The sequence below is a fragment of the Anabrus simplex genome, chromosome 6, assembly GCF_040414725.1.
Source record: "Anabrus simplex isolate iqAnaSimp1 chromosome 6, ASM4041472v1, whole genome shotgun sequence".
Taxonomy (NCBI): Eukaryota; Metazoa; Arthropoda; class Insecta; order Orthoptera; family Tettigoniidae; genus Anabrus; species Anabrus simplex.
The window spans coordinates 260,155,189-260,174,627 of record NC_090270.1 but is presented as its reverse complement, the minus strand read 5'-3'; the positions used below and the strand labels follow the sequence as shown (position 1 = coordinate 260,174,627).

At 38.8% G+C, this 19,439-nt stretch overlaps 1 protein-coding gene across 1 annotated transcript in view; it reads left to right on the top strand.

Moving 5' to 3' along the window:
- The window catches only part of LOC136875966 (adenylate cyclase type 6), a 364,554-nt gene that overhangs the window by 236,382 nt on the left and 108,733 nt on the right, over nucleotides 1–19,439 (top strand). The window contains exon 19 of the mRNA XM_067149581.2: nucleotides 5,880–6,010. Coding sequence (XP_067005682.2) covers nucleotides 5,880–6,010 — 131 coding nt within the window. The remainder of the gene's footprint in view (nucleotides 1–5,879; nucleotides 6,011–19,439) is intronic.

Here is a 19,439-nt window from a genome sequence, read left to right as displayed (position 1 = left end):
TAAATGTGTATATATTAGGCATTATTTTGTTTATATTGAAAAGTGCTTAAATGCAGAAGATACTCTGAATTCCATGCTGTATAGTGCCAGGAAGGTCAGAGGGATGGGTATAATTTGTGTAGAATGAGAAGCTAGTAAACAGTATTACAGTATAATGTTTGTAATCGCTTACTCCATATTCAGGATGTTCATCTACAGTATGTAAGGAAGTGACCCAAAGATATGGCACTCCACAGACTTGATAGACATAAAAAAAAGTCTTCCCCTGAAGAATGACAAAAGAAAACTGCATCAGATTGTGAGAAATTGATCCTTACAGTGATGGTGCCAGTTACCACATAAAGGAAAAGGAGTAGTTTTATATTCAGATTGCCTGAAAGCAAACTCCTGCATGACTACTTACTACAAAAATTAAAATTTCCATTGTGCAAAATAGAAAAAATATAATAAAGATTCTGAGGGACTCTCTACAGATCTACAGATCAGGCAGGAGTGAACCTGCTAACTTGGACATAGAAAGCCACCATTCTACTATCTCAGCCACTCAACTCAGCAGTTTTCCCCTTCATGCCCTTTCTTTTGCCAACGTCTTTCTTTCTTTTTGGAAGAGGTCCTCTTTCCTCTTCCATGCTGACTCGAGTTGAGGGGATGGTTACCTTAACCCTCTTGGAGCCAAGAGCCGATCTAGTCGGCCGCTCCCCATTAGCTGGAAGAGGCCAGAGCTCCGCCTCCACTCTACTACTGTAAAGTGCCAGGCCGTTTTCAGTGGAAATACATGTATTTTAAAATTCGCGTATATCTACCGGTGTATAGCAAATACCGGCATGAAATTTTCTACATATCGACTACGCAGAATAATAAACTGGTTTGGAGTGATATAAAGAGTCAAAAACGTTTTATTGTTGATTTATAGTTGTCGAAAACGTTTATTTTTAGGAAGAGAAAAATATTTTCGCACTTTCTCTCTCAATATCTACTTTGAAAAAATAATTTACGATACAAAAGAATATACGTAATTATGTATAATGTATTTCTAAATACAATTCTATAGAATAACTAATTTGAACGAGAAAAATAAAAACGTAAAAAATAAAAATTCAAACATATGTCACTAATAAAAACAAGACAATTTTACTCACCGATAAAATTCGCGTGTATGTATCGATGTTTGACAAATACTGACAACAAATTTTCTACGTGTGGACAACACAGTATTAAAATAATTCTGAATTATTAAATAAGTAAAAAATAGTAGTTGATATTATAGTTTTTTGTTTTCAGAAAAAGTAGTTTCTCGTTTTCTGTTGTAGTATATATTAGAAAAATAATTTTACAATACAACAGAATTTATGAAATTAAGAAATGTATGGCACTAAAGCCGTGATTTGCTTTGAACTACTAAGCGACCGCTGCTCAGTTCGGTACCTGCACTTTACGAGGTGAATCATGGTCAGTGAGACAGATCCTCTCAGAAATTATTCTTGGTTTTCCAGACCGGGGTCCCCTACCCTCAAATATCTCCTCAATTGCAATCACTTAGGGTCGCTTAGATTGAGTGAACCTCGAACCAACCCTCAGGACCAGGCGAAAATTCTTGACCTGGGCGGGAATCGAACCCATGACCTCCGGGTGAGAGGCAGGCACGCTACACTTCGCCCGCGGAGTCCAGCATTTAGGTAATGGTAGAGGACTATATGTGACTACAAGGTTTAGCAGAGAGTAAGTGAAAAGTAAATAGAAGTGTGATATGGGCGGAGAATCAGACGGTAGGGCATGTTTAGGTCCAAGAACTTTCTTGAAGGAGACAGGAGGTTGAGGAATGTTGTCGGGTTCATTGGGACAAATTTCCACAAAATGTTCTCCAGAGACATCATCATCATCATCATCATCATCATATTCGTTATCACTAGTTTCATCTACCACCATATTCAGAGCAGCTTTAGTGCTGTTAGACACAATTAAACATCTCTCCTTTAGCTGCGGTGATTCCGCGGACGTGTCCGGTATAATTTCATCGCTACTCTCTGAACTAAATTCCCTATCGCTATCCGATAAATCATCAGCGTTAACTTCGCACTGTTCTAAATACTGCACTAATTTATTGTCATCAATACCTGCTGAAAAATTATCACGTGAATAACATGCCATTTTCCTGTCACAAAACCACTCACTGCAAGGAGCAATCTCTTACTGACCGGTTAGCGGTATTTGTAAACACAGGAAACGACTCTTGTGAAATGTATAACACCCTCTTAGAACTGCCAAAGCAAGGCCAGGCACACAATGACGTGTAGCCCCTTTACTACAGGTAGTAACAAAAGTATGCACTTCACTATAGGTTGCCTCAAAATTACGTGTATCACAGAATTTTAAGCCGGCCGATGTAATCGGCTCTGGCAACTTCCGACTGGATTGTTAACGGCCGACCAGATCGGCTCTGGCAATTTAAAGGGTGGATGCTCGCACTACCGCCTGGCACCAAGAGAGTTAAAACAGCAACCACCACCAGATCTTCAGATGTGGGTTTTGTCTTTGTGCTACGTATTAATGCTCCTTCTTCTTCTATTTCTTATTCTTCTTCTTCTGATTATTATTCTTGTTATTATGTCCAACTCGTTGGCTGAATGATCAGCATACTGACCTTCGGTTCAGAGGGTCCCAGGTCGATTCCCGGCCGGGTCAGGGTTTTTAACTTCCATTGGTTAAATCCACTGGCTTTGGGGCTGGGTGTTTGTGCTGTCCCTAACATCTCTGCAACACACACAACACACACAACACACATAACACTATCCTCCATCACAATAACACGCAGTTACCTATACATGGCAGATGCCGCCCGCCCTCATCGGAGGGTCTGCCTTACAAGGGCTGCACCCGGCTAGAAATAGCCACACAAAATTATTATCATCATCATCGCTAACCCCATTCAAATTTCTTTAACATCATATGATCTCTCCAGCTGACAATTTCTTTGGCCATGGGAATACCAGTGAAACAGGACATCTGAATAAAATCAGTTGCTTGGTAACAGAAGATTACCATTTCCATAGCCTGTATATGTTCTGCTGATATTTTTGTAACACATTCCACAAGAGTTCATTTAAAAACTGTCATACCCAGACATATCTTGATAATCACTTCAGTAGATTGCTTTCCCATCATCCCCAAGATATTTCTTTCTTTCAGTTATTGCAGTTAATGTTACATCTTCTTCAGGTTACCCCAGGTATTTTGGGGATTCTCGGAGGCGCTCTTTCATTTCTCTCTTAGCCAAATCTAGCATTGTTTCCACTTCCTTGCATCAGGCTCCTAACTATCAGCTTTCTTATCAAACATCCCTTGGTCAACTCCTGTTTTCTTCCAACCCTGACAGTATTGAACTTACGAGGCGTATTGGACCTCGTTCTTCTTTTTCTAACAATTAGTGTTAAGAAGCGATGGTTGCCTAGTTGTATTGCCTCTTTATACAAAAAAACCCCCTCCCCCTCTCCCCAGGATTCACCTCGGCTGGAAAGAAAGCTAAAAAACATTTTGCATAAATATAGTAACTGTCTCTTAAGTCATCAGCCTGGAGACTGGTTGGAGCCTTAAACAACACCACTGAAGCTTATGTGGTTGTGGAGAAACCATACTAGGCAAGATGAAGATGTGGTTAATTTGCCATTGCTGCCCTCACTGGGCCAGAGAGTACTATTGCAGCAGGACTAGTCCTTTGACTAACATTTTTTGTAACATTCAGATGCACAATATCATCATTACTCAACACCACCCATACCTCAACAGCTTCCGTACATTCACAGCAATAAGTAAATGAAACAGACTTCAGTGGAAGCTACGAAGGTCGATTAAATATAAACGAGATTTTTGTTCCTGAACATCAACAATTCATTGGATGGGCCCCGCGCTTCTGCTATGCTCAGGCAGGACCATTAGGAATGGGGAGAGCATGCTGTTAGATATTTCCCGCCATTTCATCAGTAACACCCACGATGTCGGAGCAACAGGTGCACCCCTCCACTGTGCAACGCATAATTATAAAATTTCTTGCTTGTGAAGGAGTTACAGTGGTGGAAATTTGCCGGAGATTGACTGCACAGTTCGGTGATCAAACACTGTCAAGGACGCAAGTGCTTGCCTGGCATAAAGAGTTCAAGGAAGGACGAGAACATAAGAAAAATCAATAACATGTTGGCCTCCTCAGACCTCATTGCAGACGAAAACATTCATGTGGTTAAAGACATTATTGACGACGATCGACAGTGTTAGATATTGCAGAACAAGTTGGAATCAGTTATGGGAGCAGTCAAGCAATCATCACTAACGACCAGAGTTCCGTAAAGTGTGTTTCAGATAGGTCCCGTATTGAGAGTGTTTATATGTGCATTGATTTAATGATGATATGTATATTTATGATTGCCTGTTCTCATATTTGGCTGGAGATGATGCTCACCAGTGTCAAAACTAGTTCCAAGTAAATGTTATAACTTATTTGATTTAATATTAGTACTGAAAAGGTGAATTTTAATTTTACTTATCTATTATTCCCAGTTCAATATGGACTCAAAATTCTTAAATTTAAACCCTCACCTTTTGACCGAAAATCTGAAGTTGAGACTTTGGAGGTCTGTCAGATGATTACAGCAAGGTTTTCCGGAAGAAAGTGATGCATGTTTGAGTCAGATCATCACCTGCAATGAAACATGGGTCCACCACTACACTCCTGAATCCAAATAAGCCAGTAAGGAGTGACGGAGGAAAGGGGAGGCAGCACCAGTGAAAGCCAAGATTCGACTGTCAGCTGGTAAGGTTCTTGCTAACCATTTTCTCGATCGGCGAGGCATTATGCTGCTTGATTTTTTGTATGAGCGATGCAGAATCAATGCTGCTTACTACTGCAAGCTGTTGAACACAGCAAGGGTTACACATCACCTCAAAAGACGAGACCAACCGATTCGACAGGTCATCCTCCTCCACGACAATGCGTGGACCCATACTGCAGCTCTAACTGTCTCCAAGGTACAGGAAATGCACCGGACTCCACTTGATCATCTTTCATACAGCCCAGACTTATTGCCCTGTGATTTCTATTTGTTTAGACCGCTTAAAGAAGCTCTAGGAGGGCAACGATTTGAAGGTGACGAGAGTGTGGAAAACTTTGTGAGCAACTGGCAGGTAACACGACCCTGTTTATTTTATGATGATGGCATCAAAAAGCTGCCCATATGCTGGGACAAATGCATTTCCAAAGCAGGAAATGATGTAGAAAAATAAATTGTAATTGCCTTGTGTTTTTCAATAAATGAATTTAAATAAAAAATAAAATCCCTTTTATATTTGACCCCCCTCGTACATTTTGCATTGGCCTTTGCCATGGATGCAAAAGTACTGCATCCATTAACAAGCAACAGGTGTAAAGTACAGAGCATAAAACATTTAATTAGCATGCTTATGAATTAATTTTGTACAACAGTATTGCTAATGAATTTCTTGCCTGAACAAATATTGTATTTTTTGCAAGTGTGTAAAGTGGTGGCCAACAATTGTAAGAAGAGAGCTTGTCTACTTGAAAACAGTAGTATATGAAGTTGTGGAGATTGTCTTTGGCCTTTTATGTTTTCATTTTTGTACCTTTCTCTTTTGTTCTGTTGTTTCCCCTCCATTGTTGCTTATCCTATAATCTTTGTACAATGATTTTTTCACTTACATGTCCTTTCTGTTCCTTGAATATAGTTTTAGCTGTTCTTCAGGTAATATGTTGCATGAAATTTTTCCTTGGATTAGCAAGAAACAAAGTCCTGCCCTTTCTCTCAATATTGTAAAACAATGAGTTAAATATTACAGTAAGCAGTAAGTTATAAACTTCTTTGTTATGTTCACAGTACTTCACATTCTGCATCCTGTTGGTAATGATCATGTGTGCAGTATATCAGATCCTCATCAGCATGGTCAAACTACTGGCATTGACATGTATTTGTATTGGCTATCTTGGTCTCGTGACAATACACAGTAGGTAAGCAAAGCCTCTCTTACAAGATAAAACAAACTATCTATCAACCATTTCATTCGAGTGAACTGATGTAACAGTTGGTAGAGAGCCGTGCATGGTACCAATGGACTGCTGTAGCAGTCGTGTGTTGTTTGGTTTTTCTGTGCTTCGCTACGGTAGACTGTTGGAGAAGTTCAATCTTCATTATATCTAGTAGTTGTCTTGTAAGTCTCTAGTTAACAGTAGAGTCACCAGGTGTCAGGAGCAACCAGTTAGAAGGTAAGGGTTCACATGATCTTTGCACTCGTTATTTGCCACATAACTGCTGTTCGCTACCAACATATTAGCACTTTTATAGGTAGCTTCAGGCCAACCACCCTCGGCACTCAACCTCAAGGCTACACGTCCACTCTTACTTCGCCGGAGTGAAAAGGTTAATCATTTTATATAAAAATGGTTCAAAGACTAAGAAAAAATTTAATCTTTTAATTTCATGATTTCTCTCTTGAATTTAAATTGTACATTTTTTAAAAATTTTAATCACAGTTACCAATAGTATTTTAAAATACTCAGTCCTTTTGACTTTAGTTTCAAATATTTTGTACAAAGATGGATTTATACATGCCTTCAAATATGTTTTACATCACCTGTACTTTGATTGTTCATGGAAGATGTTCACTGGGACAGTTGGTTTATTATACAGAGACGTCAGAATTATATGCTTTTTTTTTTAAAATAACTTAGGTTCTTCAGTCTGTCAAAACTAACTTAAGAATAAAAGAAGACATATGATAACAGAATTATGCCGCAAAAAAATTTGACGGACTGAAGAACATAACAGTTATAAATTAACTGAGTCGAAACTGAAAAGAAATGTCTTCAGATATCACCAAAAAAGAAAATTATGTGTGACGACACATGTTAAGTGTATGTAGACTTATGACACAGAGTCACAGTACAGTCCATAAGAGTGCACTGGTATGGGAAACTTTTTACACTACATAACCAGAGTTGGGAAGTAATTGAACAAAGTAATCGAATTACTTGTAACAATTACATTCTTAGTAATTTTTACTTGCAATTGTTACTTTTTACAAAATGTAATTTTTAGTTCTAATTTACTTCTTTAGCGGGCGAGTTGGCCATGCGCGTAGAGGTGCGTGGCTGTGAGCTTGCATCTGGGAGATAGTAAGTTCGAATCCCACTATTGGCAGCCCTGAAGATGGTTTTCCGTGGTTTCCCATTTTCACACCAGGCAAATGCTGGGGCTGTACCTTAATTAAGGCCATGGCCGCTTCCTTCCAATCCTAGGCCTTTCCTATCCCATCATCGCCATAAGACCTATCTGTGTTGGTGCGACGTAAAGACCCTAGAAAAAAAAAAATATTACTTCTTGAAATGAAATTGTAATCGTTACATTCTAGTAATTGATATACGGGGCTCATCAACAAAGACTGAGGCTGATCTTTTTTCCACAGATGTTTATTACTCCATTTCAATGTTATACATGATCTTTTTCAAAGTAGTCCCCCCTACCTCAATGCACTTTTTGTAGCAACTCTGCCAGTCCTTGAACACATGCTGCAGACCATTCTTTGTCAGGTCCTTGAGAATCGCCTCACTTTTCTTGCGCACTGCTTCAGAGTTCTCAAATCGAATGCCCCTAAGCTTTGCCATTAGTGATGGGAATAAAAAAAATCACAGGGTGCAAGATCAGGGCTATAAGGTGGATGCGGTACACAGGTAAGGTTGAGTGGAGCCAGAAACTGCATGAAGCTTTGCCTTGATGGGAATTTTAAAAATCACAGGGTGAAAGATCAGGGCTATAAGGTGGATGCGGTACACAGGTAAGGTTGAATGGAGCCAGAACCTGCATGATTTGATTTGCGACATGAGAGGCCGTGCATTGTCATGATGAAGTCGTCCCACGTCCCGGTGGTATTTGAAGGTGCTCAAATATGACAGCCTCGTGTCGGTAGATTTACTGGCACGTAAAAGAACTCCTGCGGGTCTAAATTCCGGCACCTTGGTGTCTCCGAAGACCGTAAAAGTAGTTAGTGGGACGTAAAGCAAATAACATTATGATGAAGTCGTCACCCAGTCCGAGAAAGCTTTGGTCATTTCTTTGCAACGTGCTTTCTTAGTGTAGCCAATACTAATGTGTAGTATGCTGCTGTAACAGTAGTGTGAGGGGGAACTGTATGCTGGTAAATCATTCCATTACAGTAAAAAAATGTGATCACCATCACTTTCCCTGCACATGGAACAATTTTTGCCTTTTTTGGTGTTGGAGAACCTGGCGATTTTCACATTGTGTTGGCTTGTTTTCCTTCAGGATCATAATGATGCAGCCATGACTCATCACCGGTGATAATCGATTTCAAAAACACATCCCCTCCATCAGCAAAGAGACGCAGCACCTCACGGCTTGTCTTCATTCACACAGCCTTTCGTTTGGAAGTCAACAGACGTGGCACCCAATGGGCACAAACATGGGTCATATGGAGATGATCGTTCATAATCGTAAAGACACTGGCATATGAAATTCTCAACACTTCACTAGGTTACATAATGTTATCCATCGATCCTCACGGACAATCACAGCAGAAGCCCAAACACCAGGCCCACCTTGCTTAACACAGTCAAGTCAGCCTTCTTTGAACTCCTTGAACCAGCTAAATACTGTTGTACAAGGTAGTGCATCTTCACCATACGCTTGCTTCAGCTTTTCGTAAGTTTCAATGGCTGTATGGTTTAAACGAAAACAGAATTTGATTGCTCTGTACTGCTCCTCTCATATCACCTCCATTGTCTGGTATGAAAAATGCACATAGCATTTACACAATAGAGAATTACTACCAACCTACCGATATGAGAGTACTGCCGCCTATGGACATTATACATAAAAACCTGCTCTTTTCAAATATTTATATTAGAGATTGGAAACTATCACAGAAGCTACAGGAAAAAATCAGTCTCAATCTTTGTTGAACAGCCTTTTTTACATTGCACGGAAGCAGAAATGAGGAAAAATAACCTATGATAAAGATAACTTTTCCAGTTCTACTGCAGCAGAACCAGTAGCTTCACCAGATCTGGATGAGGTACTTTATTACTTCTCCAGAATTTTCCAAACATTCCAATGATGTTCATAAAATTAAACACAGATATTCCTTCAAGTGCCCCAGTAGGATGTCTTTCAGTGGCGTATGCTGGGATCAAGACGTAGGCTACCACTAGACTTTGGTTACCGATTGTTGGTTTCATGACTGTCAAGCCCTAAGCATTTTGAGCTGCAGCCAATAGCCAACGGAGTAGCTCAGTGCTGTTTCACAAGCTACTGCCCTGGTCTCTGCTACTGTCAATAATCAACACCTGGTCAGTGGAGATGGTAGCCTAAGGTTTAGCAAATTAAAGTCTGGCTTTGTGGCAAAATGGATAGAATGCTTGTCTTTAGTCTGAAGGGTCCGGTTCAATTCTCAGATCAACCCCCTCATACTCAATTCCCCTGGCTTGGGGGTTGGGTGTTTATCACGTCTTCACCATTCATTTTACCCTAATTAGGTCACCACCATGCCTATACAGATGCCATGCATCATCATTATTATTATTATTATTATTATTATTATTATTATTATTATTATTATTATTATTAAAGTTAAATTTGAATTTTACAGCATTACCACCACCGTCGTTCACTGGTTTATTAGCTTCCTCGGGAGATTAGTGGTGGTGTCTGACCCATGATCACAGGTTTGATTCCAAACAACCAAAGAGAACACTAAACCTGAAAGAGTGCATTCATTTTAGCAGATCTACCTATAAAAAGAAAATTATACTTCCTCTGTCCCAAAATAATAGTCGCATTTCTTTCGCAAGTAATTTATTGACAATAAACAGTACAGAAAGGAATATACTTATAACACTAATACACCACACCAAGCTGATGATATTGACAGCACTCACAACTGCACCTGATCACTCAACACGTCCTAAGGCAGCATGAGCTGATATGACAATATCGGAATCACACTGTAGAACAAGATGTATACACCCCTGTCGTTGCAGTTTCTGTTTCCCCATGGGAGGCAGGTTGTAACAGTTCTTTCCATGAACCTTCATGCATTCAACCATAACTTGTTGCAGGGTCAGGAAAACATTATTCAGTGTCTCAGTAGGGAGGTCGTTGAAGGCTTTTTCAATAGGTAACAAGTTCATCTACTGTGGATGTTGCCTCTTGATATTTGAGAAACTGTATGGCATGGAATAAGCCGAGATCTAGGACATTCATATCTGGAATATTTGGAGGCTGACGGTGCAATTGTATGGTTAGACCAGTATTAGAAGCGGCAGCTTTAAACTCAGGATCAGACGGATCAATGTGCGGTTTTCCATTATCCTGTTGTATGTAGATGGGTTTTTATACTGTCCATGAAGGCCATTTTAACTGGATAGTAGGAAGAACTTTCTTGAGCATCTTTCTGTATTCGTCCTGTGTAACAGATTGGATAGGTTTCAAAATCAGTGTCCCCCTAGGCCTATTTTTGCTACTGGTTTTTGCTGGTTCCTGGACGATGAATGGAAATACCCAAAGTTCACCATCAAGGTACTGGTTACTCATTGAATCAGGACGGGGACGTGCCACTGCTGCTAGAAACATCACCTTCATAATGAAGCATTTATTCTGAGAGGTTCGATGTGGATAGGGTTCTTCAGCAGCAACGTAAAATCATCCTTTTTCTGCAGTCATGTAAAACCATTTTTCATCAACATGAATCCGATCGAACATGTCCTGAAATCTTGCTCTGCGTATCGAAATTGCTGGATCGAATATTGACAAACCAAATTGCAAACGCTGTTGTTCTCCTGTGAAGTTCAGTGTTGGTTTTAGTCTTGATGAATGTCGTCGAACAGCTTTTTCTTGGATTCTGCGATGCACTGTTGATTTTGCCATACCCAAAGCGACAGCTACAGATCTGATAGTCTTTCTTTGATGCAATGGAATGTTTTTAAGTATATCCTGATCTATGCACTTCTTCTTTCTACTGACTCTCCCTTTCATTCTAGCAGAGACATCAGCAACAATGTTATCATTCATTATGGAGTTCTCACCTTGTTTCCATATGCGCTCTATGGACCGTCTATGAACGGCAAATTTCAAGCACTTTCCTTTATTACACCTCATTGCAAGATGCCATTGTTACACAAAATAAATGCTCATAAATGGCCCTCCTCTGATCATCATAAATATTTTTCACTCTTCCCATTTCTTCAATGGCACTTTATCACTGCAAGTACAATATGTAAATGGTACGTACTTCGTATTGACATTTACTGTACACACGAAGCGTCTGACTCACGTCACTACCACTGCATTCACCGATAGCTTGCGTTGATATGAACACCTCGTTTCATGCGACCGCCTACCAAGGTCATGCACATATGTCCCAGACGACTAAACTAGTTTATATGCTCTGCGACAGAGCAAACATCACTGTTCTGTGCTTAAATCGCTATTATGTTGCCGTTGTTAACAATAAAAGCTCGTTGACGGAATGCAACTATTATTTTGGGACAGAGGAAGTATTACTCCTTTAACAGAAACCCTACAGTGTCTTTCTACAAGAATGTAGAAACTAAATGGAGTGAAATACCAGCAGTCTGTTATCTGTATGAAAAATGAAATGGCGTATGGCTTTTAGTGCCGGGAGTGTCCGAAGACATGTTCGGCTCGCCAGGTGCAGGTCTTTCGAGTTGACACCCGTAGGCGACCTGCGCGTCGTGATGAGGATGAAATGATGATGAAGACAACACATACACCCAGCCCCCGTGCCATTGGAATTAACCAATTAAGGTTAAAATCCCCGACCCAGCCGGGAATCGAACCCGCGACCCGTACACTGACCATTCAGCCAACGAGTCGGACTGTTATCTGTATAATGAAGTCAAAAGTATGAGGTGAGGAAGTATATACGATGACGAACACATGTATCAATTCAGAAACTTCCGGAGAACTTTGAGTCTTTTAGCTATCTCTCCTTCGTTAGCAGTGGTGATCTGACAGACCAAAATCTAGCACACCATTCCCCCCCCCGGTCCCCGCCCCTATCGGGCATTCAGCTGCAAACCATGCAAAGTGAAGCGAGGGGAGAGGGACGCAGTGCCTGGGCTGCAATATCTTTCTCCGATGTCTTGCACCCAGAAATACAAGCAACGTTCTATCTCATTGCATTCAAGTTTTGTAAATAGAACAATGTGCCAGATGCCTACAATATAATGTGCTTTAGATTTCCATCGTTCTCATTTGAAGTTAGGGCTTCACCGATAGCCTTGGTAGCCCTCAGTATATGCCACTGGTGTCTTTTCAGTAATGCGAAGATGTACTTTCCCCCTTAAGACATAGAGGATTAACAATGGAAATTTTAAGAATCAGTTCCTTTATATGTAAAAGTAAATGGAAAATCATTTCAAATGCTAAAAGTCATTAACTAAAATAAAAATGATGGGAAAAGATCATTTCATGTTAAATCTTGCCTAGTGGTAATAGCCGCTTAATGACTCTATGTTAAAAAACTACAAAAATTAATTAATATATTCCTTTTCCTCACAAACTTTTGTATTATTCCAGCCCTAAATGAAAAGAAATCAGTGTTTTCCAGACTAACATTCTGTAAAGTAATTGTAATTATTGTAATTTTACCGATTACCTTTTGTAAAAGTAATTTGTAATCGTAATCGACTAAAATATTTCTCGAGTAACTGTAATCAAGCCCAATTACTTGTTTCTTGTACTCTTCCCATCACTGTACATGACAAACACAGAGGTAGAGTCCTTTTCAGTGGTGCAACATGCTTGCACACATCCTGACTTTAAATCAGAAAGACCTCTTCATGAGAGAAACTGGCCATCTGATTGGTGAACAACTTAATGACGTTAGGACATGCAGCCGCTATCATGTTACCAGAACTATTCAAGATTGTCCTCACACTGGTCTCATGCAGACCACAACAGAATCTGATAACAGCTACTTGCAACTCGGGGCTCGCAGGAACTCAGAAGATACTACGACAGAGCGGCAGAATACCTTCCTGCAGGCAACTGGGAAGACTGTGCCTGTGTAGACAATCAGAAATAGTCTTCATAGGGACAACCTACACCCATGGGTTCCTTGTTAAGCATCTCCACATACATCCCCAACACCAAGAGGGAATGACTCAACTGGACCTTATTAGAATAACATGTGGTCCTCATCACCAATGTGTGCTGAATGTGTCTGATGCCAAATAATCAAAGGACAATTTGGAGAGATGAGGGAACACCAAACAAGCCCTGTATACCATCCACAGGTCCAACAGGTAGGAGGATCCGTCATGTTTTGGAACAGTATTATGTATGGTTGTCAGATGCAACTCATCGCCGTTGAGGACAGTATGATAAGTAGACAATTCCATGCAGGCCTATTGTTCAGCCATAGCGACACAATATCAACAAAAGCTTCATTCTGCAGGATGGCAATGCGTGCCTGCACCACTCTCATCTCATTAGCGGCTTCCTCTGGGAGTACCATATCTTATGTATTGTACCCGCTCAAAGCCTGAGTCCCAACCAGCATTTATCTCAGGGCATGTTACAGTCCGAATCTATCGCAACTAATAAACAATAAAATTTAATATAGAGATATAAGATCTCAAACTCAATGTATGGGCACCATCCAATCAGTACTACAGGGTTGAACGTGACACTCTAATCATTAACTTTAAGGCTCATTATAAAACACACAAAATATTTAAAAAATCAGATCAAAGGGAAATTATGAAGGCTCCATCCTAGGAATGGGGACGGATATTTAAATGGTCACCATGGGTTTACTATTCTACAAGAACAAGAACCTGGAACTGTTTCCTTGCAAATGCTAAAGGAGCATTTTATTTAAGTAAAACAAAATAATTTTTTACACACAACCAAAATCTGTTGATCCTTAATTTGCCAGTATTAGCAAATTATTCCTGAAATTTTTTTACATAATATTTGACACTTTTGACCACCCATCCATTTGGGTAGTGGAACCATTGATATCTGAAGGTATCAGATTTACCCTTGTTCACACAATGACCATTGATGGTCATGGACCAATTACCTGTTGGCCAAGTGGGCGCGATCACATGACCCATGTCATCGCCTCCACTTTTATTGAGATGAGACCAACCCGGGACACTACAAACTCTCTCCAGGTTCCTAACCAAGATATGCTAATCATTAACTGAAGGAAATGACAAAGTGACTCTAACCTAATGGTCCAGATGTAGGGATTTGCCTTCATATTACAAATATTAACTTAACTTATTATTTACAACAACTTGACATTATTATGTTATTTCGCCAGCTGACTTCCCTAGTATCATTCATCATCATCATCTGAAATAATAATAAAAAATTAATTTTTATTATTATTAATAATATTATTAACATTATCATTAATAGTGGAGATCATGATTATCATAACCCGTAATCATCCTCGCTCTAATATTTCAATTTCTCACTCTTATTATTATCATCTGAAATAAAAAAGGTAGGTTCTTCTTCAGATTCTTCAAATATTATTATTATTTTTATAGTAGTTTGAAAATTTCAATATTTTTTTTCAACTCCCACCATCATTATTGTGTTCAGAAATATAAAAAATATTTTATTCTTCTTCTACCTCTTCAAATTATTATTATTTTTATAATAAATTAATTTTGCTTGTTACTTGTTGCAGTCCACTGTTATTAGGTTTAAAGCATAACCCCTTTTACAATTCCGGTCTAGTTTGGCACTTAATCAATTAAGACATGATTTACTAGGAATATTATAATTATTATTTTGAAAATGTATATTTTAATTTCCATCTTTAGAACTTAGTCACATATGTTAACTCCCAAATATGAACCACCAAGATCCGATTTCATATCGGTTGGGACATAATAACGGTATTCGTTAATTCATGAAGACCATGTCCTCCTAAGACAAATCTCAAATCCCATAACACCTCGCAGTTGGGCAAATACCTCCAATCTCTGCAAGTGCTAAATCATTCCTTCCTTTTCCTTTTGAAACCCATTTATTCACTGGGACTCTTCAAAACATTTAATTAATTAACCCTCGGTGCGTGGACTCTATTCTGCCACTCATAACATCGGTCTCAATGTCGGCCTTAAGATCCATCTATTTCTTCATCAACATCAGTACAATTCACTTTCATCTCATGCCGGATTTCTGTCCCACACGACTTCCGACCTCAACCTTTGGCTCAAATCATTCTGGGCTTCCAACATAGCATGACCATCTTATTAAAGTGCCTCTATAGTTTCTACAAAATTATTTATGATTATTATGGAGTCCAAAATAAACGTTAAATCAACAATTAGTGTTAAAATCAGATTTACTGCCCGAATTAAAATATTCACGCTACATGTTATCTCCACATTTTAATTACTTTAATTTGCAATCATTCTATCAAATTAGACCCGTACCTTTATTCACAACACATTATTATTAAACACGCATTTACACATTACCCATATTAATTGATTACTCCGACACTTCTACTGATTATTATTGTTTCTGTCCACTGGTGAAACTTCGCGGCAAAATAATCATCGATATTTACAGATAATTCAATGGACTTCATTCCGTCCCACAATGATTAAAGTCACATGGCAACCCTCTACTTCTGGAAAATCTTACAACATGCCTTAATATCTATAACATTTCCGCTAACTGAAAACCACAGTTGAGCACTTCTAGAATGAATATTAATCTTATCTTTATGTGAAACGTGCTCCATATAATTTCAAACAATTCAAGCACTTGAATAAACAAATCTACCCTACTCTATTAAATAATCAAAATTATGATGAGTGCTTGATCTAATTATGTACATATTAATTTGTCCCTTTGTCTGTCTGTCTCTGAATTTATACGAGCCGGAAACGGTTCATTTCACAATCAAGTTACCATAATGAAAGAATATGATTTCCTCCCACTAACAATAGCAATCTACAAATGTATATTAATGGGTACTCATCTCAGCCTGTAGTTTGCTAAACCGGACGTGGAGCACAGGCCCCATCCAGTTTAGCACTGCATCCTACTTGTTTTCATGCCAGCTTGAAGAGGTAATCCAATTCACTTTTCAGATTTACACATATTAAATTTCAAGTTTTAAAATTTTAACATTTTAACAATTTTACACACACTAATATTGATCTGAAACTTTACATTTCTGGCCTTTTATCTAGCCCACTTAATGTAAATATACATTCTTTGTTCCTTTCCCGCACACAAGGAACATGGGATATCTCGGGATCCCCTTTACAACAGCCCGGGCGCGCACTCAAATTCCCATCGCGTGTTCACGCAGCTGACCAGGTATCAGTTGATGATTGACTGTTTACTGGGTGAAATACATCGAACACCCGTGATCGTTCTCACGCCACGTACTTCCTAATTTCTTTTTGTAGAATCTCACACTCCTATCCGTAGGTTTTAATTTAATGAGTTCGGTAAATATTGGAACTCTTCTTCCTAGTAGACTGTTCTAGACTGTAATATGAACTACTACACATCACAAATCACTGTGCTATGTAACATTCAAACACTTCGAACACTATTCCACGAGTAAATACACACATGCTCCCTGGCGTAGTAACAGCACGGAAAATATTCACAAGTAAGTTACGCACCCCTGGCATGGTAACAGCTCGAACACATTATCAGAAGTCAGTAAGTCCGTCTCCACGACCCTATATTTATATTCGTCTCCCCTCTCCTCCGAGTTCACGAAAGGTCATCTTACGACGCGCAGCTCCAATATCCTCATATGACTATTTGTGGCTCTACCAGTGGCTGTAATTATGTAATTATGTTCTCAAAGGCTCCATGCCAATTCTCAACTAATATCGTTTGCTGGTAATTGATATAATTGCGAATTTAGCTCTTGTATCCCAGCCTGGGATTTCGTGCCCTTTTGTAGTGTCTCTTGCCTGCAACCAATCAACGGATAGCATTCATTAATTCTCAGAACTACGCCAATCAATCTCCCTCAGTTAATAACTTTTAATAACTTTTATTATATGGTTAGGCTTCTAAAATTCACCTTATCCCAAATTTATTAATCACTTCCTTCTATAAATTTAATCCGTGGAGTTAAGGTTGCTAGTGCTTCTTACAATACGAAGTTGTCGTGCCTGCTTCCTGGCCTGCGAATTTCACGATTGGTCCAAGCTAGCGCGGGAGAGAGAAGTATCATATTTTTTCTTCAAGTGCCAACCTTGCGTTCATCTCCTGCTAGTAACTTGGAGCTCCCTTGACGTCTTTTCTAGGAATTTTGCACATGGCTCTTGCGGGGTTGCCACTGCAAATTTCGCTCGCGGCGATGAATCTTTCCACTAACTTGTCAACAACTCTCGCCTTTCTTTTTGCCCTTCGTCACTATTTCTGAGAATTCTAATTCTGCTGGCCATTGTATTTCTTAATCTTAGTGGAGACAACAGTCTGTGGCAGGTTGCACAATACCATCTCGACCTGGCCTGCACTTACAATATGTAAAGTAAGATATTCTTGCTTCTGAAACTGAAATATATATTCCTCCATACTTAATTATAATTGAATGATGCCTATCACACCCCCACAAGGGCGCAGTATAGACAAGAAAAGGTTCCACCTTATCAATACAATTTTTATTATTGTAAGAATTAACCTACAGGACCAGTTTCGACTTTTAAATAATCATCATCAGCTGTACATGAATACCTTCAAATTTGAGTCAAGTATTAGATAATATGTCCTTTCTTAAAGGGAGATGCCATAAAAAAGCATTATGTCTTAGTGTCCAAATTGGGCATGTTGAATGTGAAATGGTTATATATTACGATTGAGGTACTTAGGTATAGAGCAATCTCTTTAGGACTAGAATTTGTTTGTAAAACCTAACTTAAGCTTAAATCTAAATTACAAATACATTAAACACATTAAAATACACAGTACATGTTAAAATCCTTTAAAATAATGAATATAAAACATTTCATAGAAATTAATGTATGTGTCTTGCATGTATCTCGTTTGAGTCCAATGTTATAAATAATTCAGTGCTTGCGTTCATAGGCAATGCTGTAGCTCTCATGGGAAGTCATATTGTATATTTAAATGTCTCCACTTGTTGTGTGGTGAAAAGCTTCTATTGTTAACAAAATCCAGTATATAGACGGAGGTAATTATGTGCAGCTGTGAGTGGAATATTATCTTTAAGTATGGGAGGAAGTTGTGGTCTAGGCTGTACGTATTTCATGATGCAAAGTGGTGGCTCCTTCCTCATCTATAACTGTATGCAGATGTATGTTATCCGTGGAAGACGAAAATAAAGTACGAGTAGGGTTATAAGCTGAAGGAATGCCTATATGTGTGTGTGTTAAGAGAATATGTACTTACTATTGCTGTCATGGTTGGGTTGCATTGGATTTGAGTGCTTGGCTTGTACTGTATCATGTTCTCTTTAGGTTTGTGTCTGCTGCTGTGAGGGGAATGGATAGAGGGGTAGGGAGAGAGTTGCTGTTGTGGAGGTAGGGGCAGAGCTGGGCGTGTCGTTCGTCGGTAGTATGGCGCGTGTTATGTTCTGTTTGTTGATTATTTTGAGATAGTCATTTTTTAAAGCGGGGATGGCTTTATTGAAAATGGTATTGGTGTTTTTCTGTAATTTCATTTATATTGTAATTGGGATTAGTGTATTGGTCTAACAATATGTAAAACTCTTCTGTTATATTGAGCAAGGGGCCTTTAGGATTTATATTTAATATTTTCATGCCATTTGCAATATGCGTGAAGCTGTGTTTATAATCTTCGATGTGCTGGCCTATTGTGGAGAAATGATTATGTTTTACGGCATTTAAGTGTTCATTATATTGGATTGTGAAGTTTCTACCGGTACGTCCAACATAGCTGGTTTCGCAATTGTTACATCTGATACGGTATCTAAAGTAATTGTCACACATTGGTTTTTAAAAAATAATCTATGTCTGATGAACGTTTCAATTTTTCAAAGTGATTTTAGCATAAGTTCTGTTTTATTCAATATTTTTGTACTGTAAACATTTTGCATCCACAGTATTAACACTTGTAAATATTCTTCAATATGTTTTATGTGAATTATTATGACTCAGACCATGTGTGTTTTAAGATTGATTGAGGCTGATGATGCCCAATAAACAGTGGGCGAAACATGTACCCCACAAATTTCTGGTAATTTCCATGTGTATTTAACCACACAATAGTGGAATAAATTGTATTGAATAGGTGCTATTAAAATTACTCCTTGTATCAACTTTGTGAACATCTATATTTTCGTCAGCTTGGACAGAAATGAATTCAACTAATTCTATCTCTTGTTGAATACGTTCCTGAACGGCAACGGTAACA